General features: G+C 42.4%; 2 protein-coding genes across 3 annotated transcripts in view; one reads left to right on the top strand and one right to left on the bottom strand.

Moving 5' to 3' along the window:
• The window catches only part of MTREX (Mtr4 exosome RNA helicase), a 127,018-nt gene extending 118,689 nt beyond the window's left edge, over window positions 1-8,329 (top strand). Inside the window, exons 26-27 of the mRNA XM_082624149.1 lie at window positions 6,635-6,739; window positions 8,201-8,329. Coding sequence (XP_082480275.1) covers window positions 6,635-6,739; window positions 8,201-8,253 — 158 coding nt within the window. The 3' untranslated portion in view covers window positions 8,254-8,329. The remainder of the gene's footprint in view (window positions 1-6,634; window positions 6,740-8,200) is intronic.
• PLPP1 (phospholipid phosphatase 1) overlaps window positions 6,980-19,510 on the bottom strand; it is a 113,702-nt gene continuing 101,171 nt past the window's right edge. For both annotated transcript variants that reach the window (XM_082624150.1, XM_082624151.1), the window contains exons 5-6: window positions 9,326-9,502; window positions 6,980-8,765 (exon numbers count right to left, since the gene is read on the bottom strand). In XM_082624150.1, coding sequence (XP_082480276.1) covers window positions 8,634-8,765; window positions 9,326-9,502 — 309 coding nt within the window. In that variant the 3' untranslated portion in view covers window positions 6,980-8,633. The remainder of the gene's footprint in view (window positions 8,766-9,325; window positions 9,503-19,510) is intronic.

Here is a 19,510-nt window from a genome sequence, read left to right as displayed (position 1 = left end):
CGTGAGCCATGGCCGCTGAGCCTGCGCGTCCGGAGCCTGTGCTCTGCAACAGGAGAGGCCACAACAGTGAGAGGCCCGTGTACCGCAAAAAGAAAAAAAGCAATGACTAGTAAGAATTCAGTTTTGCTTTCCACTCTGGCAAGACCAGAAAAAAAGATTTGTAACAAACAGTTAGGTTGTTAGTGTGTATGTTTCTATTTCTGGTCAGCTTCAGATAGCCTGGGGGGATGGGTCATGCCTTTGTATCTCTTATCTAACGCTTAATCTAGGTGGTCCTAATTGATGAGGCAGAATGATTTCCAAAACTGGGAGTAAGGAGAACCCTTGTATTACAGAGAACTGCAGTAGGTAGGAAGTATGCTGGGTAATTCACTTCTTCACGGTAGGCTTCATTCATCCCCTTTAAGCTACAGCCAGCTATGGACAGTGTTTGTACACACACGGTGATTTGTTGACAAGACTGAGGCCAGCACCCACAGCCATTGTATGTGCAACACTGTACCGCCTGGCCTCATTTTCTTAATTGTTTTCATGTCATCTGAAACTGTCAGAACTCATTTTCCAGAAATTGAGTGGGAGTGCTTACAAAGTGTGGCAGTGTTCACTCGCTCAGATGTGCGTTTAGTTTCTTTAGCTTATCTTAGCATTATACTTCATGTGGTTGGGCCTCTGATAGCTTTTGCAGATCCTGGCTATTAACATGAGTTTCTCAATTTGTAGAAATACCAAAACAATATCAGGTTATCTGTGATTCCCAGTACACATTTGAAATCAGTCAAAACAGAATTTGTGAGCCAGGGCACCTGGCTCTCGGATGCACTGCCCAGCAGTTTTATAAAGGATTTCTTTTCAATTCTAAATGACCTGTGAAATACACCCTGTTCCTTTTTAAAATCCTATATATATTTACATTTTTAACCATTACCTAATTTAATTCTCTTCAAATAGAAGTGTTTGCAAAGTACACATTTAATATCTGGCTGCATGAGTCATGCAATAGTCATTACCTTCTCCATTCCAGCCCCCACCCTCTCTCTAGACACCCAGAAGTTACTGCGACTGGATTTCCCCTTTCAGTGAGAGCAGGACTGGAGCTCAGCATTCCTAGCACCTGAGAACAGAAATAACAAATATAGCCAACATTTATTGAGCTCCTATTATGTTACTGACACTTGTTAAGCACCCTACATGCATTATTTCATTCATTTCTCACAATAACCCCATTAGGTATAGGAATTCTTGTTATCTCCACTTTATAGATGAGTAAACAAAGTTTTTAATATGTTAATAGAAATGATTTGGAAGGAAAGTATTGAGTTTACTTTTTGGAACTGTTGAGTTTGAGGTGCCTATAATATGTCTGGGTGATCAATTTTTTGTTGGCAATAGTATCTAGCTGGAATTGATAGCATTGTTTTGTTTTTGTAACAGTTGTTTTTCTAATTATGGCCTATTTGTAAAAAATAAGTGAGCAGCTTTCATTTACTTAAGTAAAAAGTGTTACAGCAAAAATGAGTGATACGCTAATGACTGAAGTTTGTGAAATACCAGCTTTAAAGATAAAACTTAGGGTCTACAAGTGATGATCCTAATACAGAAATATCACACATAGACCATCCGGAACCTTATGTTTGAATCAGGACTGAAACAGACTCACCAGCGCTCCTGCTAGCATTTGCATTAACGGTATCAAAAGATTTTTAAGCAGGAGAGGAGCACCGTTCCTCCTGGGATGCAGTGGGTGGGGGATAGGCTCCTTACCTGCCCTTGTTGTGTTGCTTGTGCCTGCACATGGGGGCCCAATGGAAGAGGGAGTAGGAGCTGCAACACTCATCCAGGGGAAGAGATAAAAGTGCTGTCCATTTCTCAAGTCATGAATTTACTTACCAGTGGAGCCAGGAGATGCTCCCTTCTGATCCTACAGTGGCTGGTGTCCATCTGGCAGCCTCCTGTTCCTAGGGAATAGGCTAATCCTCTTCTTACCCATATTTGTAAAGCTGGTTGGTTGTGTTTGCTTCATGGTTTTGCTTTCAGCCCCATCCTTTCCCCCACTGCAACTAGCTTGTGCATTTTTATCCTGTCTCACCCAGGTAACTGTCCTCAAGATGCCATTCAGACCTGCTTTCTCTCTCCCTCTCCCTCCCCCTCTCCCCCTCTCCCTCTCTCCCTCTCTCCCTCTCTTCCTCGCTCCCTCTCCCTCGCTCCCTCGCTCCCTCTCCCTCTCTCCCTCTCTCCCTCTCCCTCCCCCTCTCCCCTCCCCCTTTCCCCCTCTCCCCCTCTCCCCCTCTCCTTCTCTCCCTCTCTCCCTCGCTCCCTCTCCCTCTCTCCCTCGCTCCCTCTCCCTCCCCCTCTCCCTCTCTCCCTCTCCCTCCCCTCCCCCTCTCCCTCCCCCTCCCCCCTCCCCCTTTCCCCCTCTCCCCCTCTCCCTCTTCCCCTCTCTCCCTCTCTCTCTCCCTCTCTCTCTCCCTATTTTCCTCATTTAGGCCATTAATTGAGCTTTCTCCTTCCCTGGTCCTGTCTGTTCATAATTTTCTCAGCCACGGTCACAGCAAAACAAACTAGTATCTTCAACTTTTATAAAGGTTTCAACTGGTAAAGGTCTAAGATTCTTCTTCCATCAACTCTTAGCCTCAAAGTTTAAAGGGAAGCCATTGCTGTAAAGGGTGGCTAATATGGTTATCTCTGCCATTTCCAATGAGGGTATCAGATTTCTTTTCTAATCCTAGATGTAAAACTGTTAACCTGTCCTGAAAGGCGTTAACCACCTCTAGGGTTTCTCATTTGTAAAATGGTAGTAGAATGTTGGAAGTGGCTAACGACAGTCTCCTCCTACTTGGAAACAACATCTTCTGTGAAATCACTATTTTCTTCTGTTAAAGGTTGCTAGTAAAAGCAGCATTTGTTCTGTTAATTTTCAAAATCTTAATATAGTTTATTGGTGTCAGATGAGTTGTCTCAGTAACAGGAAGTAAACACCAGGTAGATATCACATAGTTGCTTCCGCATTCTCTTGGAGACCTGCTGTGGAGAGGACACAGCCACTGCTTAGAGAACTTTCCTTCTGAACCACAGTTCCTTTTTTCTAGTCACGGACAGAGAACTAGGAAGCAGCTGATATTCTTGTTTTTCCATCTGCCTTATGTACCACCAACCTGGATCAGTCTAATAATTCACTTTCTCTATTCCTATACTTTCACAGCAGAGTTCTGCTGGAGAATAATTGTATGATTTGGTGTCATCAAAAGCCATAGTCTGTAACCTCAGAATCACATTAAACCTTCCTAGTAATAATAGAAGTAGCAGGAGGAGGAGAGACTATTGAGCACCGGCTAGGTACACTTTGAACACTCTACCTCATGTAGTCTTTCCCACAGCTTGCTAGTACAGTCCCTCAAGTAGTAGATGCCATCTACTACTTAGTTTCCTTAGCTATAAAGTGGGAAGAGTAATAGTTCTTATCTCGTATTGTGAGGTTAACATCATGCATGTAATTCCTGGTCTGTCCATATCCAGAGACTATGTCCTCCATGCAGGACTTCTCTCTGGCTCTGAGACTTCTCTTAGAGGCAATTCCAGATCCTCACTGCTCTCCTTAAGCATCTACCTCAACTTTGCCCCAGATTTCTAGGTGATCACTCCTGCTTCAGAGGAAAGGGAGATGCCACTAGGCCTGTCTTAACCTAGAAATTCATGGCATATATCCTTTCCCTTATTTTCCTCTTCAGAGGAAATTGCACTCAGTTCCAGGGCCGCCTTCCACTATTTTCTGCACCTTCGCAGTCTTGAGTCACGTCCTTTCTGCTGCCATTTTAGCATATGAATATGTTTATATTTCTCATCCACGTCTTCTCCAGCTACCAACATAACATACAGTGTTTAAGAGCAGGAGCATATATATCCTGGTCTTAAATCCTACCCACTCACTAGATGAATGATCCTGGGAAAGTTACTTAATTGTGCCTTTTTCCTTAGCTATAAAATGTTAATAATAATAGCTCTTATCTCGTATTGTGAGGTTAATATCATGCATGTAGAGCCTTTAGTACAGTGCCTGGCACAAAGTAGTCAATAAGTGTCAGCTGCTGCCATCATTTTTTAGTAAGTTATCTTGTTGTCATCATCATCCTCAATCCCTCAGTCCTTTCACAAGCCAGGCTTGGCTTGGAAAGAGTAGTCGAGAATAGACCATCTTCAACTCCCTACCTCCCATTTCCCTCTTGAGCCATAGTAACCTAGTCCCCCATTTCACTGAAATTATCACAAGTCATTACTCTGATTGCCGAATTAAGAAAACAGACTCTTTGTGACTGGATCCTACTTGCCAATTTCCACTACTTCCTACTTCTTGAAACCCATTACTGCAAATTCTTTGGCATTACCTGGCAATGAAGATTTATAACAGAAGTGAGGAGCTTAGAGTATGACCTGAAAATCTTACTAAATATTTACAGTTTTTTCTCAATTATTTTAAATGTATAAACTGAATTTAATTAAAACTGAAATTTATGAAAGTAATACATTTATTATAGAAAATATAGATAAGGCACTATAGTATAATATGGTTAAATGCTTAGGCTGTAGAATCTTACTGTCTAGATTTAAATCCCGACTCCATCATATACTCCTGGCTCTGACCTTGGTCAAGTTATAATTTCTCTGAGCTTCTTCTTTTCCCTTTTTGTAAAATAGGGATAACAGTACTTGTTTCATGGAACTGTAAGGGTCAAACAAGAAAATTTACACAAAACATAGATTATAGACCTGCCACAAAGTAAGTACTCAGAAAATGTTGGACATCACCCTTTTTTCTCAAAACATGCTCAGCCTTTTCACCTTTCCTTGATGCCTAAGTCTTATTATAAACATCAATTACTTTACTCTCCTATAATAAGAAAGCCAGGGTTATTATTGTAAGATGTGTGTATATGTGGAGGTGAGATGTCAGTCTTGACCCTACTTCTCCAAGAACTCCATGGACTTTTTAATGGGAGAAGAGGAAGGACAATAAAGTATGAACTTTGAATATTTTGGTTTAAGGACTGTATTATGACCTTACATTCCTTTAGAGCTTTGCCCCTGTCACAGAATTTGTGCATCTCATATCCCAAGTGAGATAAATCCAGTTAGGTAAAGTAAGCCCTCTGTTTACATTGCATTTATCATCATTTACCTTACAAATGAGAAGGGGAAATAAGAGTAGAATAAGGAGCTAGATCATAGAGTTAATTACTTAGCTGAATCTTTCCTAGTATCCAAGTCACCATCCAGTCTTCTTTCCTCTAACTCCAGGTGTCTCAGCTCACTCCTTTTATAACCAAGTCTAGACTAGGTGAACATCCCATACGTAGGAGATGACAGCGTCCGTTTAAGAGAGGTATCCCCACTGATCTTTCAAGGTGACACACGTGCTGGTGGTCCTCTCGTTGACCAATCTTCATCCCATAAACCTCTCGCTGTGAACTAGCATCTTTGTGTTCTGCTTGCTCTGGCCCATAGGTGGGTTCAGAAACCAGGCATGTTGTCCTTATCAGCCCAGGCCCGTGTGCAACATTTTCTCAGAGAGAAAAGGTGCTGTACATGTACATGGGCACTTCCTGCTGAATCCTGATGACTCTCTTAGGTACATGGCTTATATTTTTGCCTTTGTCTAAGCTCAAATTCCATTCTGCTCTCTGAGTTAAATCTCTCTACTGTTTTTCTCCCTTGGGCACACTGTACCATAATGTGGAAGGCATTAAAAGGTAAAAAGGAGCCCTCAACACTGCACATCGAGTGTATTACAAGAGCTTGATACATGTTAATGAATTCTTCCAGTGTTGCAAGGAGTTAAATAAGGACCTGAAGTGTGAGTTAACAGCTTGCATATCAGAACTGATATTCCTAATGTATTTCAGACATTAAAAATGAAATCCAAGAGTTTTAAACTTAGGCAGGTAGCACTTAAGAATTAGGATCCCAAGGCCCCTCCTTGTGCAAGTCTGACAGAAGTGAAAGTGTTTACAACTTCACCTTTGATGCAAACACTTGTCTCAGACAGGGAGTCACATCCAGTGGGAAGAGACTGATCTCTTTTATGCTTCATTGAGGACACATTGTGTGCGGAAAGCACTGATGAAAGAGTTTATTTAAGGTCCAGAAGAATGATTGATTGCACCTTTAAAATGACAAATCTGATCCTGTTATTCCCCTGCCTAAAAATTCCCTGTCACATTCTCTTCACAGGATAGTATCCAGAGGCCGTAGTAGGCCACGCTCAGGGTCCTTGAATAGCTGCTTTTCTACATTGTCTCAGTGGTCTTCCCTTATCACTGCCTGACAGGGACCTCGTTCATAAGAGACCCAAGTTATATGTCACCTTTGCTACCTTTCACCCATGTTGCTCTCTCCTGTGCTCCCAGGGCATTTTGTTTACTTACCTCTCTAAGAGCACGTGTGAACACATTATAATAAATCCATGACTCTCTCTACCATTAGTCAAGGATGGGAATTAAACTTTCTGTATTTGTAGCCTTCCTGGTGCCTAGCAGTCACCAGTCAAGTTTACTACTGGTTTACTGCAGGAGAAGTCCCACAAAAGTTCTGCTATTCCTGATTATTTACACTTTACAAGTGATTTGTTTCCTTTTCTGTCCAGGCAGCATAATTCGTTGTATGAGACGCCTGGAAGAACTACTTCGACAAATGTGTCAAGCAGCAAAAGCCATTGGAAACACTGAGCTGGAAAATAAATTTTCAGAAGGTCAGTATCCAGCCCATAAGCTTTTTCTAATAATTTAGGCAAATCCTGTTGAGACTTGAGCTCTTGACCACAACGTAGGAGAACATTTTCAGATGCTCTTCACTGGACTGCCATGAAGGGCCATGTAGTAGTGTTCAGGGAAAATATCAGAGAGAGAGAGAGAGAGAGAGAGAGAGAGAGAGAGTGTGTGTGTGTGTGTGTGTGTGTGTGTGTTGGAAAAAGTTTGTAAATGAATATATATAAAATCTCAAAATATTTATTGTGCACTTATTGTGTGCCAGACATTGTTTTAAGCACCAGGGAATACAGCAGTGAACAAAAAAGATACAAACCCTTGCCTTAATGGGGCTCACATTCTAGTGCAGGGAGGTGGACAGTAAACAAGTCAACAAGTAAAATATATCAGGTAGCAATAAAAACGAAGAGACGGTAGGGAATTGGAGGATGGACACGATCACCTAGGGTCCCCTACTCAGAAGGTGGCATTTAGGTCCTTCACAGACACTTGATATACTTAAGCAACAACAAGAGGCCGGTGTGGATGCAGCACAGCTGAACAATGAGTAGAATAGTGGGGGTTGGAGGAAGAAAAGAAATGGTCATGTAGCTCCCAGCCCTCAGCTTTTTTCTCTGAAATGACTGGAGGTTTTGAACACAGGCGTGGTGTGCTCTGACTTGGGTTTCACAAGGCAGTTCTAGCTGTTGCATCCAGGCAAATCTGGAGATTAGCAAGGTGGAAGCAGGAAGACCAGATCAGGAAAGAACGGCTAGACCAAGGTGGTAGTAACGGGGGGAGGCATACATGCTTGCAAATAATTTCATTCCATCTGAATGCTGGCCAAGAGAAAGGACTATGAGTTAAAACATCAAAGAAGAGCAGCCACATAGTTGCTCTGAGTTACCAGCTGCTCACAGTCAAACCTGGTGATTCTGCTGGCAACTCAGTGCCCTAAGAAGCAGCTTATGAAAGCTGCTTATATCTTCAGCATTGTTAAAGAGAGGCAGACCTACTTAATCACTCCAGGGTTAAGTCTAGTTTTGTAAACTTCTATATGATAAAATGTGTTTGTCCTTAGTCCAGAAAGAATTTCACATGGTAACTGAAATATAGTGCCTTCCATTGCAGGCTGAAGAATTCATGCTTTTGGGTCAACTAACTTCTTGGACAGCTTAGTCCTTCTGGTCTGATCTTTCTGAATAATTTTAGACACCCCCGCATGCACGGGGTACTTTAGATTCAAGAGTCATGAGGACAGGGGTCTGGTTTCTAAGTTTCCCATCTCTCAGAGGTGGCTGTGAACTCCTCTAGGTGTCTTTCAGGCAAGCAAGGTTTTGTATTTTCCAGGCTTGCCTTCTTACCAAATTTAATCAGGATTGTTGTGCTGTCTTCAAAACCCCAGGGGAGAAGAATTACATTCCTTGTGGTCTTGAAATTTTAAACTGTATTTTCTTTTCTCTTAGGAATCACCAAAATCAAGAGAGATATTGTGTTTGCTGCCAGCCTCTACTTATAAAGAGTCAGCTAAAGGAATGTGGGATTTTAAATTGTTCACCACCTGTCTGATGTATTATATTTAAATCAAGCATCATTCTAAGAAAGCATATTACATACACAGTTGTACATAAGCATTACATTTTTTTAATAAAAAATGTACAGGTGGGGCATTTGTTTTAGTGAAAGGCTTGAAATTTTTTGTAATGAACTTAGAGCTATTAGATAACCATTGTGTTAAATGTAACTATATACACACAGGTAAAGTGGGCATCCAAGAGGTACAGTAGCAGCAGTCCCCTTAAAGGCTTGTATACTGGGAAGGACGCATCCTCTTGCCTTCTGGTTGCAATCATTTTCCTTTAGAAAGCAGGCCAGCTTCGTCTGGGCACTCTGCCACCTTCAAGGTTGGTGACTGTTCCGATAGTGATTCCCTGTCGTTGGTGTTTCATGCAGAGTTGTATGAGAGTCCTCCTCTTTTCTTTCCTTAAAAGGAGAATTTCTCTCCTTGAAGAAATCTGATACATATACAGCCTGTATAGAACAGGTAAGATTTAGAATGGGGCAAAGTATTTAATGATACAATCTTAAATAAGTTTAAAAACCATATACAAAGTTGCAATAAGCAGTGTGCAAAAAAATAAAAGGATATACATTACAGGGTACAGGTTAAGGGTAGGAATAAATTAGTGGCTAACAGGAATTTTTATTAAGGACATTCTGAGAGTTGCTCTGTTATGTACTGGGCAGATGGCTTCACTCTGCTAGCCCTTAATGGAAGTGTCATTCCTCATGTAAATTAGTTTTTTTTTTTTCAATTCATACTAAAAAGAAAGCTTTATAGCCAGAGCTTTTTACAATTAAAAAAAAATTTAGTAAATTTTTAAATAACTTTTGCAAAGAGTAAGTAACGTAGGTATTATTTGCTATCTATCCTAAAATGACTTTTAATAACATTGAGGTCCTTACCCAGTAGCAATTATTGAGCCACATTCTCTGCCTTAGCATAGTTTTCTCATTGGGACATTTTTTTCTACTTATTTATCCAAGCGTTTCTCAGTATCAGGATGTAGGCTGCTGCCCTGTATACTTACAACTAATATTGCAACCAGAGCTCCTTGAATGAGTCCGGTCAACACATCACTCCAGTGGTGTTTGTAATCAGAAATTCGAGAAAGGCCCACGTAAATGGACGCGGCAACAAGACCAAATTGCAGTGTAGGGCGTAAGAGTCTTGCCCAGTCTCCCTTCATCCTGGCTTGAAGATAAAGCTAACAGAAAAGAATAAAGAAAAGAGCTTAACATACCAACTGGAGACTATGTTTTATATTAATTATCACCACATTGCTAAAGGGTTGATGTTTAAAATGATAGTCACTAAATATTAATATTCATTAAACTGTGATTTATTATATATGGAACAGGGCTTTAGGCAAGCATTCTTGTACTCATTATTACCTAAAAAATCCCAAAACAAAACCAAAAGGATAAAAAATTTTAAAAAAACTATTGTCCTAGTAACATAATTTATTACTTAGACCACTCTTCAAATTATGAACAAGGTAAGCGTTTCTGACCTTCTAGGATATCAGGGGGCAGCTCCTCACCTTCCAGTTTGAATTATAACTGTCATTAGCATAGAGTCTTGGGATCAACTGCTAGCATTCTGAGCACAGGTTGCCCTTACCCTGGGCCAGGCTACTGTATTTTCTACCCAGCCATCTGGGAACTAAGTTTGCTTAATTCACCGAAACAGTTTACTTGAGAGCTCCTCTGGCCTCAAATTATTTAACAGAGCAACTGAGATTAAATAAATCATCTGTATTTATAAGTAAATACAATAATCTGCCTAAGTAAATAATACAGTTTGTAGTTTAGTCCTGATCCAGTAAAGGAGTCTTCTTTCAATAGCACCTGTACCCTTTAAGTTCTATGACTTTTCTAATCAGACCTGAGAATCTTGCCTTTGCCACTGTCAGCCTGCCTCTGACTTCAGGTGCATCCCTAAAGATAGTAATGTAGAATGAATTTGCAGTAGTTTCCTACGAACTCCTTTCAGCCAATATGTTCTCATTTTTGTAAAAAAATGTTTCCTAACTTCTATCCAATAAGAACATACTTCTTAATATTCATTTTTTAAAACTCTGCTCAGTAATTTATGGCTCATATACTTAAATTGTTTTCTGAGGACTGCATTTAATTATGTGGCTGTACCCAATGACGCTGCCTATTTAAAATAGATACACAAATCCATTTCCAGTTCTTTGGGCACTGCTGTGTTCAGTTCTCAGCACCTGGCAAAGCCCCAGAGGTTATCTAATTTTATCAAGTACTTTATAGTATAAACATCTAACCCTAAAAGAGCATACCAGTTGTTTAACTGAGTTGGACTCCTTAGCTGGCTGAAGTGCTACTGGCTTTCTGTAGAGCTCCTCTCCCCTTTTTTTGTTTGTTGTTGTTGAAGCTATAAAAACGTAAGGAGCAAAGAGGCTTGTCTCAAGATTCTAGAGTTGGGAAGATAGTTGGTTCTGGCTGGGGCAAAGTTGACATGTGCCAACTGAAGCCAAATTAGGTACCACAGCCGTGCCAGGTAAGATTCACCTCATTAGTTCTATTTTAATTGGAAACTTTTTGTTCATTTTGAGGAGGACAGTTCCTTGACTAGGGCTGAAGCCAAGTTTCATATATAAAGTTTAACTGACCCTCTTCTGGTTAGTCTTAAGCTACCTTTTCAGATAAGGGTTAAAGGCATGGGTTATTTAGACTATAAAAACATATACCTAAGAATTACAAATACTTACATGAATGCAGACATCTTAGGGAGAACTGCACCCATCCCTGCTAGCGACATAGCAATAAAAAAAACCAAAAAGCAAAAAAAAAACTATAAAATGGACGTAAAGCTAGTCCTAACCTAAAGGAAACTCAGAGACAGGGCTTTCAATGCTCTTCCTCACTTAAGATGCTAAAATCCCTCTAACAATACTTTCCTTTGAAAGAAAGAACCCTGACTTTGACTCTAGGTAGCCTGCAGACATCTGTTAAATAAGTATTAATTTGCCCCAATCTCTTTCTTAACATCCCTGTGAAAATAACATTCACTTACGGATCAGTAATCAAATAAGTTGCAATATACTTGAGGTGAACCCTTTACCCTCTAAGTACTTAGTTTCTTCTTACACGTCTACCCAAGTACAGATGGTCCCCTCGGTGTGGATCCAGAGGTCACTCCCCCTGTGGGAGCTCTGGGATTCCCCAGTTGTGATCATATACCTAACCTGTGCTCCACTCTGTGTTCTGGCCCTTCTGCTGACTAATGGCCGTATGGCCTGAGTGCAGGCTCTGGTCACAGAACAGTTCTCAGCTCTGGGTGAGGTTGGTTAATTGAGTGTGCTTCCTATATGCCTGTTCTGTGTTTCCCTGGGTCCAGGGTACTCAATGTAGCTCTACAAAAGCTAGGCACCACCTCCAGCCCTGCTCTTCCCTGGGAAGACTCTTCCATTTCAGTAGACCCCAAGGCGGTAAACACTGAGTTTCTTGAACCTTGGGTCAACCGAGTTCCACAGTTGACATGCCCTGAACAACTCCAGACCTCAACAACTCCCCTCCCGTGTTTCCAGCCAGAAGTCTGTCCTACATGAGCAGGTGCAACAAAGCACACCATGCTGTCTTTCTGGTGGCTCCACTTCCTCATCCTTTCTCAGGTTCTGCAGTGCAAATCTCTTAAGCTCCCACTCTCTGGAGGCGCTAGAGACTTGGCTTCCTCCTACCACTTATTTAACTGCTTTCCAGAATCTTTACCTCTTGCTTATTGTCTTGTTTTCCATTCTTTGACTTTGTGGATTTATAACTTTTTAAATTCTACTCCTTGTCCTTTGAGAGGGGAGAAGAAGGTATGTATGTTTCATTAAAAAGAAGTCTCCATTCCTCCATCTTTCCCTAACTTTCTTAGAGGAACTGACTATCTGATGCTTCTCAGCACTGTTATATTAGAACTAGATACAGGGACAGCTCATGCTTTAATGCCAGAGCTGATAATAAAAAGGCTCTGTAGGTCCCTGCCTTTGCAACCTCCACTGTTCCCCTTCTTCCCACACATATGTTAATCACGTGCACTAAACCCGTTAGAGGTAAGGCATTCAATTGCTTATCTCTTAAGATTTAGAACTTACGGAACTCCATATCCAGTGTTGTATATCGCACCAGACTGGTTCAGTGGCAGCATCTACAACTTTCAATTCTCCCAGGCTTCCCTGGTGGCGCAGTGGTTAAGAATCCTCCTGCCAGTGCAGGGGACACAGGTTCAAGCCCTGGTCCGGGAAGATCCCACATATGGCAGAGCAACTAAGCCCGTGCGCCAGAACTACTGAGCCTGCACCCTAGAGCCCGTGAGCCACAACTACTGAGCCAACGCACCCTAGAGCCCATGAGCCACAACTACTGAAGCCCGTGCACCGTAGAGCCCGTGAGCCGTAACTACTGAAGCCCGCACACCGCAACGAAGAGTAGCCCCCACTCTCCGCAACTAGAGAAAGCCCACGTGCAGCAACGAAGACCCAACGCTGCCCCAAAATAATTAATTAATTTTAAAAAAAACTCAATTTTCCCTCTGGGGGAAACTGCTGATGCACAGACAAAATTGAAGGGGACCACATAGCCCTGCCTTATTTTCTGGGAGGGCACTGAGTATGACTTACGACAGGCTTGACCTAGAAATCTCCTGGGCTGTAGTGTGCCCTCTGGGATTTTACACTGGGAGTAAGAAGGAGTTCTCTATTTCAGAAGTTGTAGAAATGGCATCTAATGGATACATGATAGACTACTTGCAAACTAAAGAGGAAGCAAAAGCTATGGTTAAGATAAGAATGAGCCATTTAATAGAAAAGAATGAAGTAGCCATGGTGTGGGGTGGCAGCCACACTGTAAAAAACCAGGTGGTCAATGGGACACATGGAAAAAGTTCTGTTCCTGGTGGTGTGCCTGTTCTAATCCATGTATGTCTTTACTGTAAACCATCCTCTCCTCTAGGAGATGATCTACGTAAGTCAGCTGCTTACAACCAAAAGATAAAAAAGACGCAGACCTACTAGAGAATGGACTTGAGGACACGGGGAGGGGGAAGGGTAAGCTGGGACGAAGTGAGAGAGTGGCATGGACATATATACACTACCTAATGTAAAATAGATAGCTAGTGGGAAGCAGCCGCATAGCACAGGGAGATCAGCTCAGTGCTCTGTGACCACCTAGAGGGGTGGGATAGGGAGGGTGGGAGGGAGACGCAAGAGGGAGGAGATATGGGGATATATGTATACGTATAGCTGATTCACTTTGTTATACAGCAGAAACTAACCCACCATTGTAAGGCAATTATACTCCAATAAAGATGTTTTAAAAAAAAAAAAGGGGCTTCCCTGGTGGCGCAGTGGTTGAGAGTCCGCCTGCCGATGCAGGGGACGCAGGTTCGTGCCCGGTCCAGGAAGATCCCACATGCCACGGAGCGGCTGGGCCCATGAGCCATGGCCGCTGAGCCTGCGCATCCGGAGCCTGTGCTCCGCAACGGGAGAGGCCACAGCAGTGAGAGGCCCGCGTACCGCAAAAAAAAAAAAAAAAGCCAGTTAACAGCCTCCTCTTTGTGTGTTTAACCAAAATCCTGTTTTATTTTTAAATTTGAATTTCTGTGACTCAAATGATAGAGAGTTTTACTTTTTAAAAAGGTACGTTTCGAAAAGGAAAACAGGCTGTACACCTGGGTTCAAACAAGGAGAAAAACTTAGAAAAATAAAATCCCACATCAGAACAAACATACTAAATGTCCACTGAAGGCACCATTACAAGAGAACTGTGGCACTAGGCATGGGATTTACTTCTATGACTTTTTTTCTGCAACCAGTACAAGGGTGTGAGCCCCTAAGCCGAATGACTCACCTATCATTCTCTCAGGCCCATTCTAACATTCTTCTCTGAACATGCTTCGCTTTGGCCTAGCTAACTGACTTGCCCAGTGGGTATTTCACTGGGGGGAAGGGGGTGCTGCTTGATGAGAGATTCTAGCCTCTGGATCCCTCCCAATCCTAACATCCAACTTTCTGGTGAAGGAAAAAGCTCCAAAATAGAAAGTTCACAACTAGAAATAAAAGACAAGGTGGAAACAGCAGAACAAAAGCAATGACCTGCAGCACTTCACTGAGGTGCTTCCCAGAAGCAAAAGCTTCACACTGTGATAGTACAGGATTCATGAAGCCCCAGTGCAGGGCAGCAAAGGAACAAAGGATGGAAACAAATGCAGCTGGCGAGTTTCGTTACCATGGCAATCCACAAAGCTCCAGTCAGCAGTGGAAGACTTGTAGACATAGAGGCAGGTAGAAAAGAGGGCCTAATCCAGGGATTTACACTGAGCTGGATTTGCAGTGGTAACTAAATTTTTAAGAGGGGAAGCAAAGGGAATTAACACAAGGGTGAGCCAAGGAGAGAGAATGGATGGGGGAGAATCCCCAGTTAGGTGTCCAGTCTTTGCTCGCGTATAAAGGACTACACCTCCTATGCCTACCTCCCCCACAAATTTGAACACTGTCCTGAAATATTTAAGAGAACAGTCATGTTTATAAAAGGAACACATGAGCCTGCCTGGTGGCATCCCAGCTCTAACATACAGGAAAATGCAACAGGCCTTGGATTTCCAGGAGACACAAGTTGGGAAATGAAAAAGAGTTAACAGGAAAGAAAGATACAGCATATACTTCACTAATCTTTACACTCCTCCCTCCCCCCATTTTCATCTATTAAAAGGAGGAGGATAGACAAATACCACAGGAGGATGTGATAGGGAGAGGGTGTTAACCTCAAGGCCCCAAAGGAGACTGCAGTGAGGTCTGTCTATCCCTCCCTGTCTTGAACCTGACCAGTGAGTCAAATCAAGGGCTCAGAGCAAATCAGTTACAACCACTGACTGCAGAGCCCAGTTTCAGAAAGAAACTAGTCTGAAGAGAATTAGCCTTGCGACTCGACTAATATCCTCCAAGGAATGCCCTCACTGAAACCAGGCCTCACCACTGGCCTTTGTGAAAAGGAAGGTTTCAGGGGTAGTTTTTGCCTCCAAAATGAGCAAATGCCACCCTTCCAGGTAGGGCTTCTGGTCAGGAAAATCCCATGTAAGTCTTACGGCTCAGTGCAGGATAAAGTGTCCAATCTCTCTTAGCAAAGTAAAACCTACTGAAAATGGGTTGAAAATAAGCTACTATGCCTGACATTTTTAAAGAAAGAAAAGCTGCTTAGCTGGGATATCACTAGAGATTCATAAAGGCAATGTTCTTATTCTTTCGGGCAAGAAGGACAGGAGTCAACTTGCTCAAAATAACTAGATATTCAAGCCCAGAGAGGAGCGTTGTAGGAAGAAGCTCCACCGTGCAGGCAGCAAATGCTTCACTGCCAAGTGCAGAGAGGCCTCCCCCAAAACACAGGGAAGCTAACACTTGTGGGTCACTTTATGAAGAGCCTCACAATATGGGTCACAAGGACGACGTCGTCAGAATAAACAGTGAGGACCTCCCAGTGCACAGGACCACGCTGGAAAAAAGAAGCTGTACACATTTTTCCTTTTGTGTAAAAAATTACACTTTTTTAAAAAGTAAGGAAACTCAATGTCTAGGACACTACGTAAACATTCTTCCATTATTTTATTATCCCTGAAGAGTAGGGTGTCACCTTTCTTTTGCTCTCTAACACTTCTGAAGAACAATACATTGAGCTTCCATTAAAGGGTCTAGGTGTACAACCTCATGTTTAAAATGTGATTGTTGAACAAGGTATGTTTTGAAGCTGGTTTATTGTTAGTTTGCCTTTCCGAGGCTGGCCTTGTAACACTTAACTATAAACTGCTATTTACCCCATAAAGTCTCTGACTGCAGGCATACCTTGGAGATGTTGTGGGTTTGGCTTCAGACCACTGCAGTAGCGTGAATATCGGAATAAAGAGAGTCACATGAATTTTCTGGTTTCCCAGTGCATATACAAGTTATGTTTACGCTATACTGTACAGTCCATTAAGTGCAATAGCATTTTGTCTAAAAAATAGTACATACCTTAACTTAAAAATACTTTATTGCTAAAAAAAAATGCTAACAATCATCTGAGCCTTCAGCGAGTTGTAGTATTTTTGCAACAGTAATATCAAAGATCACTGATCACAGATCACCATAACAGATATAACAGTAATAATGAAAAGTCTGAAATATTTTGAGAATTACCAAAATGTGACACAGAGACATGAAGTGAGCAAATGCTATTGGAAAAATGGTACCCATAGACTTGCTTGGTGCAAGGCTGCCACAAATCTTCAATTTACAAAGAACGTACTATCTGTGAAGTGTGATGAAGTGAAGCACAATAAAATAAGGTATGGCTGTACTTTATTCTTAAAATAAGACGGTTTCCAGCTTCCCTGGTGGTGCAGTGGTTAAGAATCCACCTGCCAGTGCAGGGGACATGGGTTCAAGCCCTGGTCCAGGAAGATCCCACATGCCGCGGAGCAACTAAGCCCGTGCACCACAGCTACTGGGCCTGCGCTCTAGAGCCCACGAGCCACAACTACTGAAGCCTGCACACCACACTACTAAAGCCCAAATGCCTAGAGCCCGTGCTCCGCAACAAGAGAAGCCACCGCGATGAGAAGCCTGTGCACTGCAAAGAAGAGTAGCCCCCACTCGCCGCAACTAGAGAAAGCCCACGCACTGCAATGAAGACCCAATGCAGCCAAAAATAAGTAAATAAAATAAATAAATAACATTTTAAAAATCATATAAAAAAATAAGAGGGTCCCCCCCATTTTCAACCACAGTCAAGGGATTATTTTCACATTTTTAAAGGACTATTTAAAAAAAAGAATATGCGACTGAGATTGCACCTGGCTTACAAAGCCTAAATATTATCTGACCTGTGACTGAAAAACTCTGCTAACCCCTGAATTAGACTAGCAACAGCATGCTCAACACAAAGAAATATACCTTGGTCTACTTATTTTGAAACATTGCTTCTAATACCAAGCCAGGCACATTGCATTGTTCCACCTTCATCTGATGAGAGACCTGGCCAGGAGAGCACTGCAAGGCAGGCCTCAGTTTATTCTTCTCTAGACTTTAATTTTTACCATCTTTAGGATTCACAGAGTTCCTAAATTTAAATCTCAAATCCTACCTTAATATTAGGCAGGATTCATGTAGTTTATGGGCCATTTGCCCGATGCTCACATTAATTCACAGTTTGAGAAACATCTTCATGAAATATCAACAGTGCTAGGTAGTGTATGGTCAATGCCAGATGAGGGACTGTACAAATGCTGAGGAAAGTAGATGGTGTCAGAGGGTCTGAGTAAGACAGAGATGGGGGCAAGGCCCAGACACAAGGCATTCTGTGGCAGGGAGGGAAGCCAAGCTGAAGCACTGACACTGAGAGGTACTTGGGCTCCTGTTGTAGTGTTTTATATAGAAATTTCATAACAGGCAGTGATATAAACACTCTGGGGTTACAGCCTCAATATGACAGTGCTGGGAAAAGTACTTTAGTGTATTCCTTACTGTACTGAAAAAAGGACAGTCTCATCCCATTCCTCTTTTCCTGAACAATCAAGTAAATTTGGAATCTTTGGCATGTGGCCAAACTCCAGGGGTGTGACTAAGCACATCAACTGGCTACGTGCAACCCTACCCTGCACTGCCGCCAACCTAGGTGGTTTTCACAGGTCTAACTCCAGGCACTATAAAGTGTGCAGGGCTCGGCTCCCTGCCTGAGGAGAACAATGGTCGGGTATTTTCTTTAAGAGACATTTTTAACCAGAAGTTAATTTCTGGGTGTCAGGAATTGACAGGGAAGTTCTGGCTATCAAAGATTGTCCTCAGAGAGGATTTAAATGACTACATCTCCCCCCGAATCTGGGACTGACGCATGATGCCAAGATGCCTAGGGGAGAGAGGCGAGTCATTGCCTAAGGAATTTGGGGCGGGGGCGTAGTGCTTAAGTGTGGTATATAAATGTGAACGCTGGAAGGCAAGGAGACATCTGTGTGTTCAGCGGCTGAAATAAAAGCTGGAGCCTACATCCACATCAACTAAATATTTCCACTGCTCCGAGTCAGTGAAATGCAGTGCATGGCTGCTCTGGTCTGCTTGCTTCTCCAGAAATTTCTTGGTCTATGACAAACCTATTTGAGCTTTTTCTTTTGCATTATACCTTTACATCTAAATAGCTGATACTGACCCAACCACCGAATACAGAGTTGAGGTAATCTGCCCTCTGCTTACAGCCCTAATTTGCCTCCTCGTTTGCTCCTGGGTGTCCACAGAGTGGGCTGGCCATCGAGGCCCTCTATAATTTCATCCTCTATACGTTAATTTCATATTTCACAAAAGAACTCAGTAAAAGTTTCTATTTGAGCGAATATACAGATATTTTAAGACGGGTCAAAGGAGCAAAGAAGAAGAGCAAAAATAAATATAAGGCATGGAGTATGATACAGCTGAGAATATTCTTTGAAATTAAAAACAATGGGTGGCAGGCTTCCCTGGTGGCACAGTGGTTAAGAATCCACCTGCCAATGCAGGGGACACGGGTTCGATCCCTGGTCCGGGAAGATCCCACATGCCGCGGAGCAAGTAAGCCCATGCACCACAATACTGAGCCTGCGCTCTAGAGCCTGCGAGCCACAACTACTGAGCCCGTGTACCACAACTACTGAGACTGCATGCCGCAACTACTGAAGCCCACATGCCTAGAGCCCATGTTCCACAAGAGAAGCCACAATGAGAAGCCCACACACCCCAACGAAGAGTAGCCCCCGCTCGCTGCAGAGAAAAGCCCACGCGCAGCAACAAAGACCCAAATCAGTCAAAAAAAATAATAAAATAAATAAATTTACAATAAAATAAATTTATTTTAAAAAAACGGTGTCACCGTTTATATGTCACCATTTTATTTTCAGAGATCTGCATCACCTGACCTTCTTCGAAATAACTGGACTAGGGTCCAGCTCAAGTAGTCAACAAAGCAAGGGAGCCTGATTAACAAGAGATTCCCAGAGAGCTTGTAGACCTTAGCAGCCTCCTCCCAAGGCCCCTATTTCTCCATCTGTGAAAGGGTGGCAATCATCCCTCCTCTCCTACTTCATGGGAGCTTTCAGAAGGAGTCAAAACTTAAGAGTAGTGTAAATGCAAATCATCATCAATATCAACCAAACCTCAGATTCTTAGTTCTCTCTCATAAAGAGGGACTTAAAGATACTGACACACAGG

This window comes from Mesoplodon mirus (genome assembly GCF_964341445.2).
Source record: "Mesoplodon mirus genome assembly, chromosome: 5".
NCBI lineage: Eukaryota > Metazoa > Chordata > Mammalia > Artiodactyla > Ziphiidae > Mesoplodon > Mesoplodon mirus.
The sequence above is the reverse complement of the archived record's forward strand: the minus strand, read 5'-3'. Positions and strand labels throughout refer to the sequence as shown.